Source organism: Carassius auratus, unplaced genomic scaffold (assembly GCF_003368295.1).
Source record: "Carassius auratus strain Wakin unplaced genomic scaffold, ASM336829v1 scaf_tig00015055, whole genome shotgun sequence".
Lineage (NCBI taxonomy): Eukaryota > Metazoa > Chordata > Actinopteri > Cypriniformes > Cyprinidae > Carassius > Carassius auratus.
In genome coordinates, this window is record NW_020524539.1 from 90,276 (window position 1) to 107,461 (window position 17,186).

A 17,186-nucleotide genomic window follows, 5' to 3' on the forward strand; every position below is an offset into this window, starting at 1 on the left:
TTTAGTCAGAGCTGGATGGTTCTTCAAGGTTGTTTTGTCAGCCCATGTGTGCTCTCTCTGCCCTGTGCTCTTCACACTCTCCTTCAGTATGAGGGCTGAATGCTTCAGTATTTGCCCCTCACATCCACAACAAGGTTTAGAGTGTTTTGCTCAAGGATGTATTAAGATTTGAGGGCTGTGCTGGAAGAAACAGAAGGTCCCCGGAGCTGTGCACACTGAACCGCATGAAAAAAGCAGATGCATTTCAGTTCTTTAATGACCCAATATGGTGTTGAAGGATGCTCCATGTCAAGTGTTTAGCTCTAGTGTAAAAAAAAAAAACACTTGACATTGGGTTTTTCTTGTTTTGTTTGGAGGTTAAGAGCCGGTTTAATTTTTTTTTGCCATGCAAAAATGATCTTCTGTGATTATGGGGTTTAATTGAGTTTTAGGTCTAGCAGCTTTACATAGATAAGATCAAATGCTGCTTAAAGCCGTCTGTGATAATACCACTTATGAATGTATTGATTTTTTTCTCTATCTTTTTAAAGAGGAGAGACTTTGAAATGAGCTGTTGTTGTATGATGCATTGCAGCAGGAAGATGCTTTGGGGGGAAGAACAGTCTATCTTTTCTTATATGTGCCCGCACCAATGCTTTTCCCCTCTACAAGATCTGCAGGCATGGAATTAGAAATCTCACAGAAGCAATAAACAGTAATTGGATTTGGCGATGGAAATCTCGTTACCAGGAGAGAGAGACCCTGATGGGAACACTGGCAACTTCTCAGGGCTATCGCTGCCACCCTCCCCTCCTCTCTCTCGCCCCACTGATTTAACCAATCATCTTGTATTTGAATCCGGTGATACTCATGGTGACGTGGCTGACTGTCCGGGCAGTCTGTGTATGGCTGGCTGTCAGTCAGCAAAGCTCTGAGACAGTATTCATGAGGCCAAGCTCAACAGCCTGCCTAATTGTTGTCACATGGCAAAAGTTCAAGTTTGCAAATGTTCACAATTAATCCGATGGCCAAAAGATCTCAACAATCCATCAAAATAATGACTGACCTATAGCAATGATAATGCTAGCAATGACCCGTCTGTCGTTGGTTTGACAAACAGCAATTTTAAAACAGATTGCAAATCCATTTGGTGCTGCACTGAAGTTTTTATTGTTTAAAAACTTGTATTAATGTTTAATAATGTTTAATGTTATTAACATACAAAAGTTTGGGGTCTGTAATTTTTTTATGTTTCTGAAAGACGCCTTTTGCACTCATTAGTGATGCATTTATTTAATAAAAAAATACAATGAACACAGTAATATTGTGAATTTTTACTGTTTTCTATTTTAATATAATTTAAAAGGGATGGCAAAACTGATATCCAGAATATCCAGAAGTGATTCCTCCAGTCTTCAGTGTCACATGATCCTTCAGAAATCATTCCAATATGCTGATTTGGTGCTCAAGAATCATTTATTAGAAACATGTCGTGCTGCTTAATATCTTTTTTGTGGAAACCATGATACATTTTTTTCAGGACATAATCTGAACTTCAAAAATAAATTGTTTTAAAAATGCTTCCTTGCTAAATCAAAGTATTTAGTTCTTTTCAAAAAAGAAATAGTGCATGTCAGATTACTCAAGAAAAATGGGGTTTAAAATTCTTTTCAAATGGACTTGATGATCACAATTTGTACACTTTCCTACAAAAAATATTTTGTGTTTAGCCTCGCTGGAAATGAAAACTTTTAATCCTACAGACAAGTGAAAGCTCTGGGTATTCACAAACACTTCCATAACCTTCAGATTCTCTGTTAGTGATGAGAACACTCATTCTGGTCTGTTTACTGCCCAGCAGCTCCCTTCAGGAGATCCAGGAAGATTTCTTATAGGTGCTGGATTTTATTCAGACATGTCTTCTCTTTTACCACCACAATAATGACAAGAGGCATCAGCTGAAATCCATCCATGCTTTCCTTCAAGCACGAGCCGAAGGAAGGAATTGACTTCTTCTAATATTGCATAATAATTCAACTTGTAGTAAAAAGTTAATTGAGAGGGTCAGGGAGCTAAAATGCCTTGTCAAAATCAATTAGTCAGCTCACGTATCTCACAAAAAATTCAATAATGTTTATTTTTTGCCTGTTCAGGAACTTTTTGGGATTGTCACCCAATGTGCTTTCTTTCCTCGGTGAAAAGCATTGTTTGAAAATGTCGCCTCTGCTGTGTGTAGGTGTTTGTTTAGAGCATTTGTTCTGATTTGCATTGGACAAGTGGGACCATCTCAGAACGCACAAGAGCAGTTTGAATAATGCCATTGGCCGGTGCCATCACAATCAGAAAAGTTCAATTTGAAATAAAGAACCCTGTGTTCTTAGCTTAAAGAATACAGACAGAGAAAAATACTAAGGAGAAAGAGACTTTATATCATAATAGCTCTGTGAGACATTAAAATGGCTACAGAAAGAGAGCTGGTCAGCTCTTTTCAGTATTACGCTCAGTATGTGTTGAATTATAATAATACTATTTAGAAATTATGTTTTTTAATTAATAGTACAGACTGAGACATATGTTTTTCTTCCCTAGGGACTGTTCTTAAACGGACCTTTTGGGAATCATTACTTGTGTGTGCTGGCTTGATGCTTTATCATAATGTGTTGAAATATAGAACTCATAATTATGCTCTTATCCTCAGACGGGGCATCAGAGATGGTGGGAGCAAGAAATCCCAGTAGAAGACAACATCCAGAAAGGAGAACTGCTCACCTACAACCTCACGGAACTCATTAAACCCGAGGCCTACCAGGTCCGCCTCACACCCATAACACGGTTCGGAGAGGGGGATTCAACGGAAAGGATCATTTGCTACAGTGGTAAGGAAAAGCATGTTTGATTATGGTCATGATTGTTTTCACTTTTCTCTGGTTGTTGTTTTTTTTTTTTTTACTATGTGAAAGTACCATGGCATGATCATTTAGATCTACAAAAATCTAATTAATATAATTGCATCCCTACTAATAAAGTCCATATGGAATCTCTAGGATTTAAAGTCATCTTGAAATACAAAATAATAAGAATACTAAAATTAGTAATTCTTTATTATACTTTTCTCTGAAATCATTATGCATTCTGTATAATTTTCTTATGCATAAGAAATGAAACATTTTCTACGGTGATCTCAGACTTTTGGACCCCACTGACTGAGTGCAGTATATATATATATATATATATATATATATATATATATATATATATATATATATATATATATATATATATATATATATATATGCTAGTTGAAATGCAAATATTTATCTGCATGTGGAGAATGTTAGTGTACTGATACTGACAGTGATGTGTGTCTGTGTGTTTTAAAGTCAAGGTCACTTATCAAAAATAATTCAATTTTCCTTTCATTTAAGTTCAGATGATTTGACAGCTCCAAATAAAGTGCAAATGCCTCATCTTATTATTAAATCTCCTTTTAATATTTGTGTACAAATCTGCTAATCTAACAAATGACCAGCAGAGGACATTTTAATTATTGTTATTTTTTTAATGTAATAGAGACCTCTGCTGGCTGAGTACATGAAAAATGCACCTATTACTTATCTGTTGACATGCATTTTAATAGCATCTGTCATATTTGTAATACTGCTTCCTGTCACTGGTAATTTTATGGGTGATGCCAGGGTTCTTGTTTATTATTGGTTCAATTTGTTTACATTTGTACTGCTACCTATTCCATGGCTTTATCTCAGAAAATCAGGATAAATGAAATATAGCTCATCACAAAGCCAACAAGTTGACCAAAATTAATATGTATTTATTTTAAACGAATCTGTTATATATAATTATTTTGTGAGACAGTTGTATTCTTTCAATAAAGTTGCTATCAAAACACAAGTGGGTAAACCCTTTCTTTCAAAATGAGCTTTACATGTAAGATCAAACAGTCAGCAATTGGAAAGAAATTAAGAACAGTCACAAATCAATAGAATAAAACTCAAAGCCGGCAAATCCTGTGTGAAATATGCCTCAGTTCCTGTGGCAGGCCTGTGTCACATGGGCATACTCAAACTTGAGCAACAAACAAAATAAAGTAAATGTGAAAGCAGGTTCGTGTGTTTAAGATAACGTCTCTTTCACATGAGTTCTGTCCTCGTTGTTCGTCCCGCCCCTCTCTCGTCTCCTGATACCTGATTGGTTGTCCTTTACAAAGCACCCAATTACATTACAAAGAAATAAAATATAATAATTTACTGGCCCGAAGAGTTTAGGTTATCTCTGAGCACATATTTATACAGTAACTTGCCTAATTTTATACAATTTTAAACACAAACTTATTTGAATTGAAATATAAATCTGTAAAAGATGACCACATGGGCTATGTTTTCATGTTATCTACTATTCTCTAAAATTGACCAGAGCTATATATCTTACTGTATATCTTACTGTTTTGTTTTGTGCTTCTTAAAGAGGCCAGTCAAGATGCAGGTAACGTATATCAAGTCACCTAAACCCTACGTCTGTGGTGCCTGAACCCCTTCCCTTCTTTACTGGAAAACCTATCGTGATGTGGCAGCTTTATGACCTCACCAATGGCTGGATGCACTTGGGCACATTCATTAACTGTGCACAGTGTTCTGTTATCAAGCTTCACAACCCCAGTGTGATATTAGAGATTCTTTAAAGGCGCTGTCTTTATTTTAAGCCTTTACTGAAATACTGTGGAAAGTCGACATGTCCTGGTGTGTGACATGTTAGGCTCCATCCAAAACTAAAGTAAAGTGAAAGCTATCAAGTGAATGCCCTTTACCCTCTGTGTGGTATATAAAATTAGGGATTTGCAAGAAAAGGCCACAGAAGACCTGTGCAGACCAGGTGCAATTTCAAAAGCAGAGAAAAAAACTTCAAAAAATCATTTATTCTTTCATCTGATCATTATTTCATTTGCTCATTGGTCATAGTTTATTCAGAAGCTTGCCCATGTGATATGAAGCCCTATGGCTCTACACGGTCTTTGTGTCAGGTAATGGAAATACCAGTGCTAAAAAATTTAAAATGTCTCATTCCATAACGTCTCCTTCTCTGCTATTCCATTTCCCCTGAAATCATTTCGCCACAGGGCTCATGGGAAAAGACCATCTGTATTGAGAACTTCCATCAAAGGGTCCAGCTTTTGCCACTGTGACATTATACATTGTAATTGTCTCAATAACCTGGAGAAGGTGATAGCACAATCACACCACTCACAATCCATATCCCAGCTTTCATAATCACACACTGGCATTTAAGCTGCATGTAAATGGTTGGAGAAGCTCTCTGTGAGGATGCCTTCTGTTGGTTTGCTAAAACTGCACATTTATGTCTACGTTTATGCATTTGGCAGATAGTTAAATACAAAGTGTCTTGCATTACATTCAAGATACTTTTTTTTTCAGTTCATGTGCAATTGCTATTAATATCTTATGTTAAAGGGATAGTTCACCTTAAAATTAAAAACACACCCTCATGTCATTGCAAACCCCAAACCAGTTCAGCGAAAACTCCGCCCCGCAGCTGATTCTAAAGATTTCATTGGTCATGTCAGTCACAGCTCTGAAGGCCTACACCAAACACTAACTCCTCACCCTAACCCTAGCCTATGCTGGGTGGGATTTTTGCTAAACTGGTATGTTTTTTTATTGTTTTTTTATTATAGTCATATTTATTATTTTTTAATAATATATAAAAATAATATGTTTGTGTATTGGTATATATTAATTACATTCATTAAAAAAAATATAGAAAAATAGAAACAAATATTTACTTTTATTAAAACAGGATAATTTATCTGTCTGTGAATTTGAATGTCACACTGCTTATTTGCCTCATAATAATAATGAAACATTATTTTGATTAATCTGACAGTTTGATGAACCAAGTAAAGAAGTTCATTATTGTTTAGTATTTTTCATTTTACACAATCCCAGCTGCAAAATGCACAGTTACATTAACATTTACTATATGCAGTTGGCAGATGCTTAAATCCAAAGTGACTTGCAGTAAATTTAGTGTGTATAGTTTTTTCAGTTCATGTGCAACACCAGTGAATTTTTAATGTTAAAGGGTAGTTCACCAAAATATTAATAATATGTCATTTTTTAGACCCTCATGTCATTCCAAACCCATATGACTTGCATTCCTTTGTGAAATACACACAAAAAAATATATATTTGGAAGAATGTCTCCATGTTTTTCAGTCAGTGGGATCCAGTGTTGTTGACTTTTATTGAATGGACAAAAAAGTTTAAAAGGTTTAAAATATCATAAGAAACCAAATCTTATAGTTTTGGAATGACATAAGGGTGAATAATTCATTTTTTTGGTCAATCATTTTTTGGTCCATGGTTTATTTTACTTTTTTTTTTTACAGAATGTAGAAAATGTATTCACAAGAATGAGCCAGAATGTGTTTTTTATTGGAAAAGCAAGCCATCACAACCTGTGGCAAAGGTTGCACAGTGTTTGTTAAGACTTTGAATGGCTGTGGTTCAAATTAGTGCATGGACAGTGCCAGACAAATTAACAAGCCACCAAGAAGAATTGATGGACTGTGTCATTTGGTATCATTCTATAAAGCAGTTATTCAACACATAAACTTGCCTGCTGCCTGTAGATTGCTTTGGAAAGCCACCAACTGGCAGCTACAGATGAGTCTTACAGAGAACACAATCAGACTGAGAGGACAGTACTAACAAGCTATTATAACTGTATTGTCAAACAGTTAGTACACCTCACCACGACTTCACTATGGTTGTCATAAATGGCATAAATTTAGTTGTTTAATGCTGATGATATTAACAATAATGATCGCCTGCTGGTCATTTAAATGCTAATATGAGTCAAAGCATGCATTATAACAAAAGGCTTTAATATGAAGTATGTTGATGAGGATGCATGTATGATTCTACTCATTAATTTTATAGGCCTTTGATTATGTGTGGGATTACTTGGACTCGATGGTAACATAAAGTTTCTGAGATGCCTTCAGGTTTTGTATGGGTATCGCAAAAACCCAGTCTCTATGATAAGACAGCATGGCTTGTACTGTATCTAGCCTGAATTGCATTACTGCAATTTATTACTCAGCTCTGCACATTTATGTTGTTATCTTGCTTGTTCAAATGAAAGAGTTGAATATGTTTGGGTTTTACCTTAAAGCTTGCCTCTGAGTAAATCCTCTCCAAGTGGGAGATATACTGGGTCTAATTGCTTGTGTGTTTAATGATGTTGACGTTTTGCTTTTGCCTCCTGCTCCAGTAGCTCTAATTGTACTTTTACAGGGATGCAGGGAGAGAGAGAGGAAAAAGGAGAGAGCATGGAGCCCATCAATTTAAGGATTGTGTTAATGCAAGCACGTGTTTCCAAATGCACAACATCTGTTTGCTTTAACCAAAGCAGGCCTCTCTTCCTTACCCTTTAGAAACAGCTGGGCTGTTTACAGAAAGGGAACTGTAACCTTCATGGAATGATGAAGTGAATTGCTGAAATAACTGAACTGAACTGAACCGAATGGTATAACAGCTAGTATGAGAAGTTATTTGTGATCACGTGTGAAATGTATATTGATTGTATTTTTATCAGCAATGTTGTTTAGCAGTCATGCAATGTTTTGCAAGCTTAATTCAACATAAATTCTATTTTATTCTATTGATAATAATTCTATTCAATCTTTTTGTTTATTGTTCTATTATCTAGTAATTTGTAATAATTCTTTTTTTTTTCATTCTATAAGAAAAACATTTTAACAAAAGTATTTTCATAAGCTTTTTTATATGAATTGCTGTATAGCCAGCCATTTAATAATATATATATGTATATATATATATATATATATATATATATATATATATATATATATATATATATATATATATATATATATATATTATACCCTCAGAAATCTACATTACAAAAGGAGCTTTGACCTTTGTTTAAAAAAAAGACTTCCTCGTTGCCTTTTTCTCTATCACATTTTAGAAATCATCAGAAGTTATATATCACTTGAAAACATAAAATCTCAAAATTCATCCTTTAAAACCCATTTTAAAATCGGACATTGCATTACCATGTAAATGGCACATCAAAATCATGTTACAAAATGTTTTTAGTCATGAATTATAAAAATTTAGGTTTGTATCATGCACATTCAAGTCTGTCTTCAAAAACGTGAGTGACAGTTAACAGGCATAAGGAATTGGAAGTAACATCAATTTTCAAGTGCTAAGTTTATATTAATTTTTATAGTAAGTTTTATTTTTATTTTGAGAGTCGTCTAGCATAACATCCATCCATCACATTAAACTACAACATTTATTCATGTATTTTAAATAAGTGTGATTATTAAAAAACACAAATAATTCATATGGTTGACTCTTGAGGCTTAATGAGCCAAGAAAATCTCCTTGATAACAGAGAAAGCAGCAGCCATTTCCATTTGAAACGTTCTACCCTACCCTTCGTCCAGACGTAGGAGTTTTTATCAATTTAGCTTGAGATGCTTCAAAAATCACCTCCAAAACAGAAAAGGCATCCATTTCAAGGAATGACTCGCTAACATTTTGTCTTCCTTGACAAAATCCTCTGTTCCCCTTAAGGCTGTGATTCCCATGACACTTCCATCATTCACTCATTCATTCATTTGTAAATTCTCTGTATGCTGACAGACATTTGCAAATGAATTTCCCTTTTCTTTCCGTCTCCTGTCAACTTTTTACTTCTTCATTTGTATCATCAATTTCGTGTGGAAGCTGTTCCCCCTGCAGTTCACAAAGCAGACATTTACACTGACAACCCCTTGTGAACATCTGCTGCGTTTGAACGCCGTCGTGCTAATCTCTCTCATTATAGGAGCCTGATCAGATGCCAGAGCCAATGCCACTTTTCCGTCCCAGAAGGCGACTGTTGCACTGTACTCGTTTTACTGCTGAAACGTCAATTTGAGAGACGCGTATTGATGTATTTCTTAAAATTCTTCTGCTGAAGTTATAGAGCCCTTGCCAATAACATGTTTTCTAACATTTTCTGAGAGGATGACCATTGATTTTTTTTTTCCCTACCCTACGTAGAAATTCACAGCTTAGCGTAATCACTGCTCTTGGAGGATCCAGAGAGTTTTCCGACTTAAATAGGATTGCACAGGGGGTTTTTTGTATTCTATTAAGGCACTGAGCTAAGTTGGTTGAAATAGGGATCGGTTTCAGTCTCACTATCTTTTCCACACATGCCCTCTGAAACCTTTGTTCCACAATGCACCTTAGCCCTCATTGAGGCTGACTGGAAGCACACGGCTTCTGGCGCGCTCAGATAGGCTGCCTGTGAATGGAATGAAGAGATACAGGTCTTTATGGTTCACCTGAGCATTGCACAGCCTCATAGCGTCCTCTCCCCACACAAACACCTCTCCTGCACTGACGTGCTATTTCACTTCCCCTCTTCAACTGTGTTATACACGGTAATGATGCCCAAAGCACTTTCTAAACACTTCTCTCCAAGGGCAAACACCATTCATTCTCCCCTCTCTGAGTCCCTTGCTGTTTTTTATAATGGTTTATTAACCAGCTATGTACTACAAGCCTTTCACAGCTTGGGTATTGCATGCATAACCTCTTCTATTTTCTGTTTTACAGCACCGGTGAATCCTCCTTGGAGTAAGTAATTATATATTTTCTGTATATTTCTATTCTATGTATCACTCTAGCATGCATACACTATCATTCAAAAGATGAGCATCTGTAAGATGAAGGAATTATGATGTCATTTAATTTCATCTTTGTGGTTTCTAGTGATCAGAAATATTGTGACAGCGCACACAGTAAATGATTCAAACATTTAAATGTAACATCAGCAAAGGTTGACTTATTTCATGAATACTACAATCTGATTAGGATCAATTTAGTCTTAAGAAAATGTATTAAAAAGTGTATGTCTCTAAAGATTAAAAAAGGGTTTGTTTTAGATGATATTCTATATTCTATAAACAACCAAAAACGTATTCATGTACAAATAATCATTCTGAAATGACTGAATTGTCTGTTATAGCTTTTTAGATGCACTTTCTGCACACTCTTCATTGCTCTGTTTCTCTGCTGAACTATCCATAGGTAAGTTTCACTGTGGCTTTGACGAGGACACCATCTGTATGTTCACCCAAGATAAAACCGAAGAGTTTGATTGGACGAGACATAGTGCTGCCTCCAGGGACACTAAATATACACCCAACACTGGGCCCAGCAGCGACCGCACCGGCTCTAAACAAGGTATACTGCACTTAAATATAGATATTTAGATTTAGAACTACACCAAAATATTACATCACAATTTTCAGAAGTAATTTCATGAATTGTCATTCATCAATGTGGGTGGATGTCGAGTAAAAGGATACATCGTCAGCAAAGTGAAGGCTTGTAGAGAGGGGCTAATAGCATTAGCGTCCAAAGGCACTTTCAATTTCTCATGTTGCTAAAAGAGTGTGCAGGCTGGCTTTTGATTGGATGCCGTTTAGGGGAAGATGCTCGGTGCCTTCCATTAGCTGCACTTTCAGAGAAATGGTGTCAGGCATTAAACTTGACATCGGATCATGACAGCTCTGGTGTGCAACTGGATCATTTCCATGGGTCAACACATCACTAATATAATCAGCTTGTCTAATACTTTGGGAAAGTAGAGGAATCTGGAGAATGCAAGTCATAAGTTCAGAAAAAGCACTGTGGTGCTTATTTAATCTGAAGTGGGGTTTTATAGAGAGAGTGCTGCAGGGATGACCTCATCCCAGAAGTTAGCATCACCCTGGTTCCTTCAAGAAAAAAGAGCTTTGCATTAGCTTTTAGATTACTGCAGAAAATGATCAACAAAGTTTGTCATTCTTGCACATTTAGAATTTTGAAGCCTCACAATACCTTAATATCTACATGATCTAGACATATTACTTGAATGTTGATTTATCCAGTCCAGAAAAACAAGATGATGTGCTTCAAGGGATGTTCACAGGTTGTGGGACGTCATGGCCAGGTAAACAGGCCTATTTTTTTTTAAATCTAATATAATTTCAAGGCAGAACAACAGGATCTATTAGTTGTCTAAATCTGGTCTTAGAGAGAAGAGAAAACATGAGCAGGTTTATTTTAGTCAAGCTAACAAATTATGTTGTAATATTACAACAGTGGGCCTTACAGGGTAAATTGAACTTAAAGCAACCTTCACATAAACCCATTATAATAAATGTCATATTTAGCTACCTGTACCCTTCAGCAAGCAGGAAATATACAGAAATTGAATAAAGTTATCAAATACTTAATGCATCTGTGCACATCTGAAAATTGTCCTGTTCGATGTGATCATAAAGACATTCTGCGTCTAACTAAACAAAATTCTTGTCAAGAAAAAAAATACAGATGCAACAATTGTGAGTGGGGTGACTAACCCGTGTTAAACTGAAAAAATTAATTGCATTAATTGTTAATTTTGACAGCACTATTATAAATTACAAAGTCTGATTTAGAATAGTTTAGAAGAGAGCAAGTAGCAACTACCTTTTTCAAGACAAAAACCCCCACAAAACTATTAAAAGAAAATGACATATTACTGATGTATTTTGTCCCATAATCAAATTTTTTAATATCTTAAAGCTTGTGTTAACCACAGACCTTATGTTTAGGCATTTAACCAAAAACCCATTCTGAAAAACTATTGACTGCAGGACGATGAAACTGGAAGTGCTAAAACATGGGTTTTAGGACTCATTCATGCAGCACTCTGTTAATATTTCAATTAATGGATATTTAAGGGCTTATGTGAAAAAAACCCCAGGACAATATCTCTTTAAGTCACTCTGACCTGATATGAAAAGAAGAAAAAAAACGGCCTTTTAAGAGCCTATGAGAAATGTGAACTGAAAAATCTTTTGTCCTGTGCTATGGAGTCACTGAGGTCCTATTGATTATTCTTAAGTCAGTGCAGAGTTAGGTGGAGGTGTGCTGAGAGAACTTTTTGAGCCGCTGTATGACATTGATTCTTCACAGTTAAAATGACTGTGCCAAATGTAATTTGTATATGCTGCCCTTTAAATGTATCACTGTTTCCACAAACAATTTAAGCAGCACAACTGTTTTCAAAATTGATAATAATAAATTATATCGAGTATATTAGAATAATTTCTGAAACATCATGTGACACTGTAGACTGGAGTAATGGAATAAATCAGTTCATTTGTATGTGCTTGTGCACTTTATACAGGTTTCTACATGTACATCGAGACCTCACGGCCACGTCTGGAAGGAGATAAAGCACGACTGTTGACTCCATCCTTCAATGTTGCCCCTAAAAATCCCTACGGGAATGTGGCCACCAACCCAACATACTGCTTCAGCTTCTACTACCACATGTATGGGAAACATATAGGTGGGTTACTGTTCATAAAGAATCCTGATGTGATTAACTTCCAATTCGTGTTGATCAGGGTTGGGGAGGTTACTCTGGAAATAGATTGAAAGTTACCCTATTTAAAATGTAAGAAGTAGTGTAACTGTTCCAACTGCTTTATTAAAGTAATGTAACTTATTACATTTGATTACTTTTTGATTACTTTTCTAAATCATTCTCAAAATTTATACCAGGCAGGGTTAACCTTAAAGTAGAACTCAATTGATTGTTGTCAGACTCCTTCATCACTTGAATTAAGATTATAATAGTTTAATTTAAGGACATACATAAACCTAAATAGGAAACAAGACGGTTATTAAATTAGCATGCGTCCTATTCTGTGTCCCAATTCTGTGTGTGTGTGTGTGTGTGTGTGTGTTTGTGTGTTAGTCTGTCATTCTGTCTTCCTTAGGTTTGACATTGAAACCTTCGATGTCGATTGTATTTTTCATGTTTGGCATATACAGAACATATTTTACCTAATATATTTTGCACTGAACTGTTAAATTTGTGCCCTTTTCTGATTTCTTTTTTAAATCAGAGTTGTACAACTTTGCCAAAACGCACCTTGACGATTCTGAGGCAGACGAGACTGAAATGTAATTATTTTGCCTCAACACTAAATTATATGTAACAATAAATCTGACTGAACCTAAGCAGTTCTGCAAAGAAGAGTGGGCAAATATTGCAAAGTCTACTGTAGATGTGCAAAGTTAGACAGACAGAGACATATCCCAACAGACTAAAGGCTGCAATAATAGCAAAAGGTGGTTCAACAAAATACTGACACAAAAGGGTGATCCTTTTTCATACCTCTCAGTCCTCTGGATGTTGGAAAAAATATATATAATAATTCTCGGCGGCATGGAAAAGTCAACTCAATGATTCTGTAAAAACAAAAACTGTTTTCATTCCAGGCTGCAATGCAACAAAATTTGATTATTTTAAAGGAGGGTGATTCTTTTCTATACACACTATAACTTTTTCCTTATTTTTAACTTTATGTCAGTCTATTTTTTATATTTTATCTTTTACTCTGTGGCAGAAATTGCCATATTTATGTTTTAACATGCTGGTCAGAAAAGTGCAGTGTACACTTTGGCCTTTTCTGGGATGGAAAACCTTGCTATTAAAGGTTTCTAGTGGACTGTAAGTGCTGTAAATGATTTAGACCAATAACTCAATTTGTGCTATATGGAAACATTTCTATAGTTCTCTTTTTCATGCTCACTTTATGCTGTTGCAGTTGAGCTGGACATGCAATTGCACTTCTGTGGTAGTGATGACCTCCACAGCCCCTCAGACAAGCTTGTAACTGCAATTTTCTGCTTCACAAAGCAGTGTGCCTTTAGAATAGAAAGTGTGGGGCTAATTCCAACTCACCAGGGTGTTCTCTTCCTGGATTTTGACACATGGTCTCACCGGGTTAAAACATCCATGTGCCCAACAAGATCTTCTGTCTGGTTGCACAGCAAAGAACCAAGATAGCATGGTTAGATGGCTGTTTTGATATGAAAACCTACACAAGGTGCACTTAAATGTGCACTAAAATCAATTTTTGTTGTACTGACACCTAGTGGTGTGGAAGCAGCATCATGCAAATGCGATCATTTACAGATGTAAGTGTACAAATGCAGTGTTTACACACAGCCATAATTGATTTAGCGCACAAGTTTACTCAAATAAAGTGAGTGACATTCAGCTCTCCGTGTAATCTCAAAATGTAAAATACAAGTTATTAGAGTACTGATATGCCTAAAGTCTGCATCTAATTTTCAAAGGCACTTCTTCATTTCTTGATGTGTAAAACAATTTAATGAGGGGAAAATATTACATTGTTAAAGAAGATCAAAGCATAAACAAGGTTTGTGTGTGTGTTGTGCATTGTTTTAATGTTTCGCTCTGGTTAAAGGATTATATCTCCAGAAAGTTTATCTTAGCATTAATAGCATCACATCTCTGTAGCACTAGTCTCATTGTCTCCTCATTTGCAAGGAAATGAACACACCATGTCCGAATCCCGCAATCTGAGAGATTAAGACAGATTTTCTTCCTACTTTTCTTTTAATCAGTGTAAAATGAGAGTGTAGTGTTATGTGGCATATATACAGTATAACAACAGTTGTGGTTGTGTTCTGAACAGTTTAATGATTGATTATTTTCCCGGAGATGAAGATGAGGTCTCTTCAAGGTCACTGAACCTTGCAGTTGCTATGTAACGCGAAGGAAGGGTTCAAAGTCAACTAATTGAAATTGCATCTAATGACTTCTACTGATACTGAGTGCATCTGCCTTTTTTCCAGGAACATTAAATGTGTATTTGAGGCAGAAGAGCCAGACGGGTCAGGATACTTCTGTTTGGACCCTGAGTGGGAACCAAGGAGACCGTTGGAGACAAGCTAGAGTTAACATCAATCCCACATCCTCTTTTCAGGTGCCTCTTTCTGCTTTATCTTTCTTGAATAGTAATACACAAATAATGATCATATAATACAAATAATTATAATAATATAATATTTATGATACAACATGGATACTATTCTGTTCTTATTTATTATATTTCTTATAACTTATGTAATTATTTAATGAACTATAGATATTTTAATATATATGCATTCAGAATGAAATTAATAGCCAATACAAAGTGAAAATGTGTTTGGCTTTATTTTCCCGTCCATTCGTGTAGATGGTTTTGGAGGGTATACGTGGTTCTGGCATTGAAGGGGATATTGCTGTAGACGATGTGGCCATAGAAGAAGGAGAGTGTCGAGACCCTCCACCCAGTAGTAGTGAGTATAATGGACAAGAGTTTTAAAGCAATTATATGAGCAATGGCTTTTGAGTTTATTGCAATGAAATAAATAAGTAAAAAAAACTATAATTTTTATTAATGCATTGAATTTATAAATGTAATTTATTCATATTTATCAGGTTAACATTTATCAGTTTTAAACAATTTACAGCATTATAACTTCAGTTGATCCTTTAGAAAAATGTTAAGTTTCGTTGATAAATTAGAAGTAGAAAAGAACAACTTTAATTTGAAAAAAGTAAAATTCTTTTGCAATATGATAAATGTCTTCTCTGCTCCTTTTGATCAGGTTATCCCACATTCTTATTGAATGAAAGTATTCATTTCTTTCCAAAAAAATAAAAAATAAAATAAAATGCTGAAATTGCTGAATACCTCTTTAGTGTAAATAAATCAATCACAAGAACACACAAGTGTGGAAGAAACTTTTGTGTAGGATCAAAGCTAATATAACACGGACTGTATTATCTACACTTTTTACATTTTTCTTATCCATAACAAGATAATCCACCAGCTCGAATGACTCTTTTCATGACTCACAGCAAATGTTTACAGTTCATTTCTCGCTCGCTTTTGAATTAAAGCATAGCATGTTGCAAAAAAAAAAAAGAAGATGTTTCAGAGATACAGACCGTAGACAAACCTCATTAAACTTCTAGAAGGCAGAATTGCTAATCTCTGAATATTTACACAGAACTGAGAAATGGATATTTGTTCCCAGCAGTAACTGCATTTGTTCTTGTCTTTATTTCCTCAGATATAAGATCCCTGGCTTCTCCCGCTGCAGTGCATATATGGCAGCTCTGGCTCACTTTACTTTTGGTCTTGGTTGGCCTCCGAAGGTGACCTCATCACATGGAGGTGGAACCCAGCTTTGGCATTCATAGAGATTTCGGCTGACACGGACTGCCTGAACACAACAACCAAAGATTCATCCCGTCTACACAAAAGGAACGTATAGGTTTTAGATCAGTGTGAAGGAAGAGGAAGCCAGGGAAGGAATCTGAAGCTTGCTAACACAGTGATTACACCGGAGTCCACTCAAGACCTTGTGGAAAAGCCCATTACTGTTTTCAGTATTATAAAGAACAGAACAGGTGGATGGTTACAGCAGGACGGCTTGAGAGACTTAATAGGGGAATCTTTCAAAGCACAAAGACATAACATGTATTTCCATCACTAAATGGTTTTTGCTTTGTTTTACGTCTGCTACTGTCATCAAAGACCTCATAATGTCACAACACGTAATCCTGAACCACACGAAGGAAGCTTCCGAGGAGGAAAAAAACAATGATGGTAACAAAAATGAATGATCGTTTGGAAAAAAACAAGTTTTCGTTTTTCTTTTATGTCTGAAAATAGAGATATGTCAAATACAGTTATGCTTTTTGTAGGTCCTTGTGCTCTGATGTTAATGGTTTGACGTGAACATCAGGGCTCCACAAATGTGTGTTGTTTTAAAGAGCGTTTGGAGCATACAATATCAATGTAAAGTCGGTTTACGGACAGTTAGGGCGTTCATGTACTCCTCCTGTGTGCTTTAACCGATCAAACTTTAACTCATCATGCAGCTAACACAATGAACACCGTCTCTCACTGAGAATCATTGAGTTGACCTTTCATTTCAGCACGACTCTGCTAAACAACAGCTGTAGAGAACTGTTTAACACCACGCTGTACCTGCTGCTAGTGTGGATCTGCTTACGGTTACGCTGGACCCCTTGCAGTTGTTTTCTTTAGGTGCGTAAAGATAGCCGTCAACTTCGGACCATGTTCGCTAAGGAACATGGAGTTGCTGTCTGTAATGAAATCAAGTGCCTTCAGAACCTTCTGTAAAATCATTCTACTGTGCTACTGTATCACCTAGCATTTCCTTTAGGCACAGTTTGGCGTACATACACACACGTGAGATGAAAGGTGAAAGTCA

General features: G+C 35.9%; 1 protein-coding gene across 1 annotated transcript in view; it reads left to right on the plus strand.

The window, feature by feature from the left end:
• Nucleotides 1-16,257, plus strand: part of LOC113074543 (MAM domain-containing glycosylphosphatidylinositol anchor protein 2-like) — a gene marked incomplete at its 5' end in the record, with an annotated part of 88,777 nt that extends 72,520 nt beyond the window's left edge. Inside the window, 7 exons of the mRNA XM_026247403.1 lie at nt 2,690-2,855; nt 9,657-9,677; nt 10,131-10,286; nt 12,262-12,426; nt 14,751-14,881; nt 15,134-15,236; nt 16,017-16,257. Coding sequence (XP_026103188.1) covers nt 2,690-2,855; nt 9,657-9,677; nt 10,131-10,286; nt 12,262-12,426; nt 14,751-14,881; nt 15,134-15,236; nt 16,017-16,105 — 831 coding nt within the window. The remainder of the gene's footprint in view (nt 1-2,689; nt 2,856-9,656; nt 9,678-10,130; nt 10,287-12,261; nt 12,427-14,750; nt 14,882-15,133; nt 15,237-16,016) is intronic.
• Between the last annotated feature and the right edge of the window lie 929 nt (nt 16,258-17,186).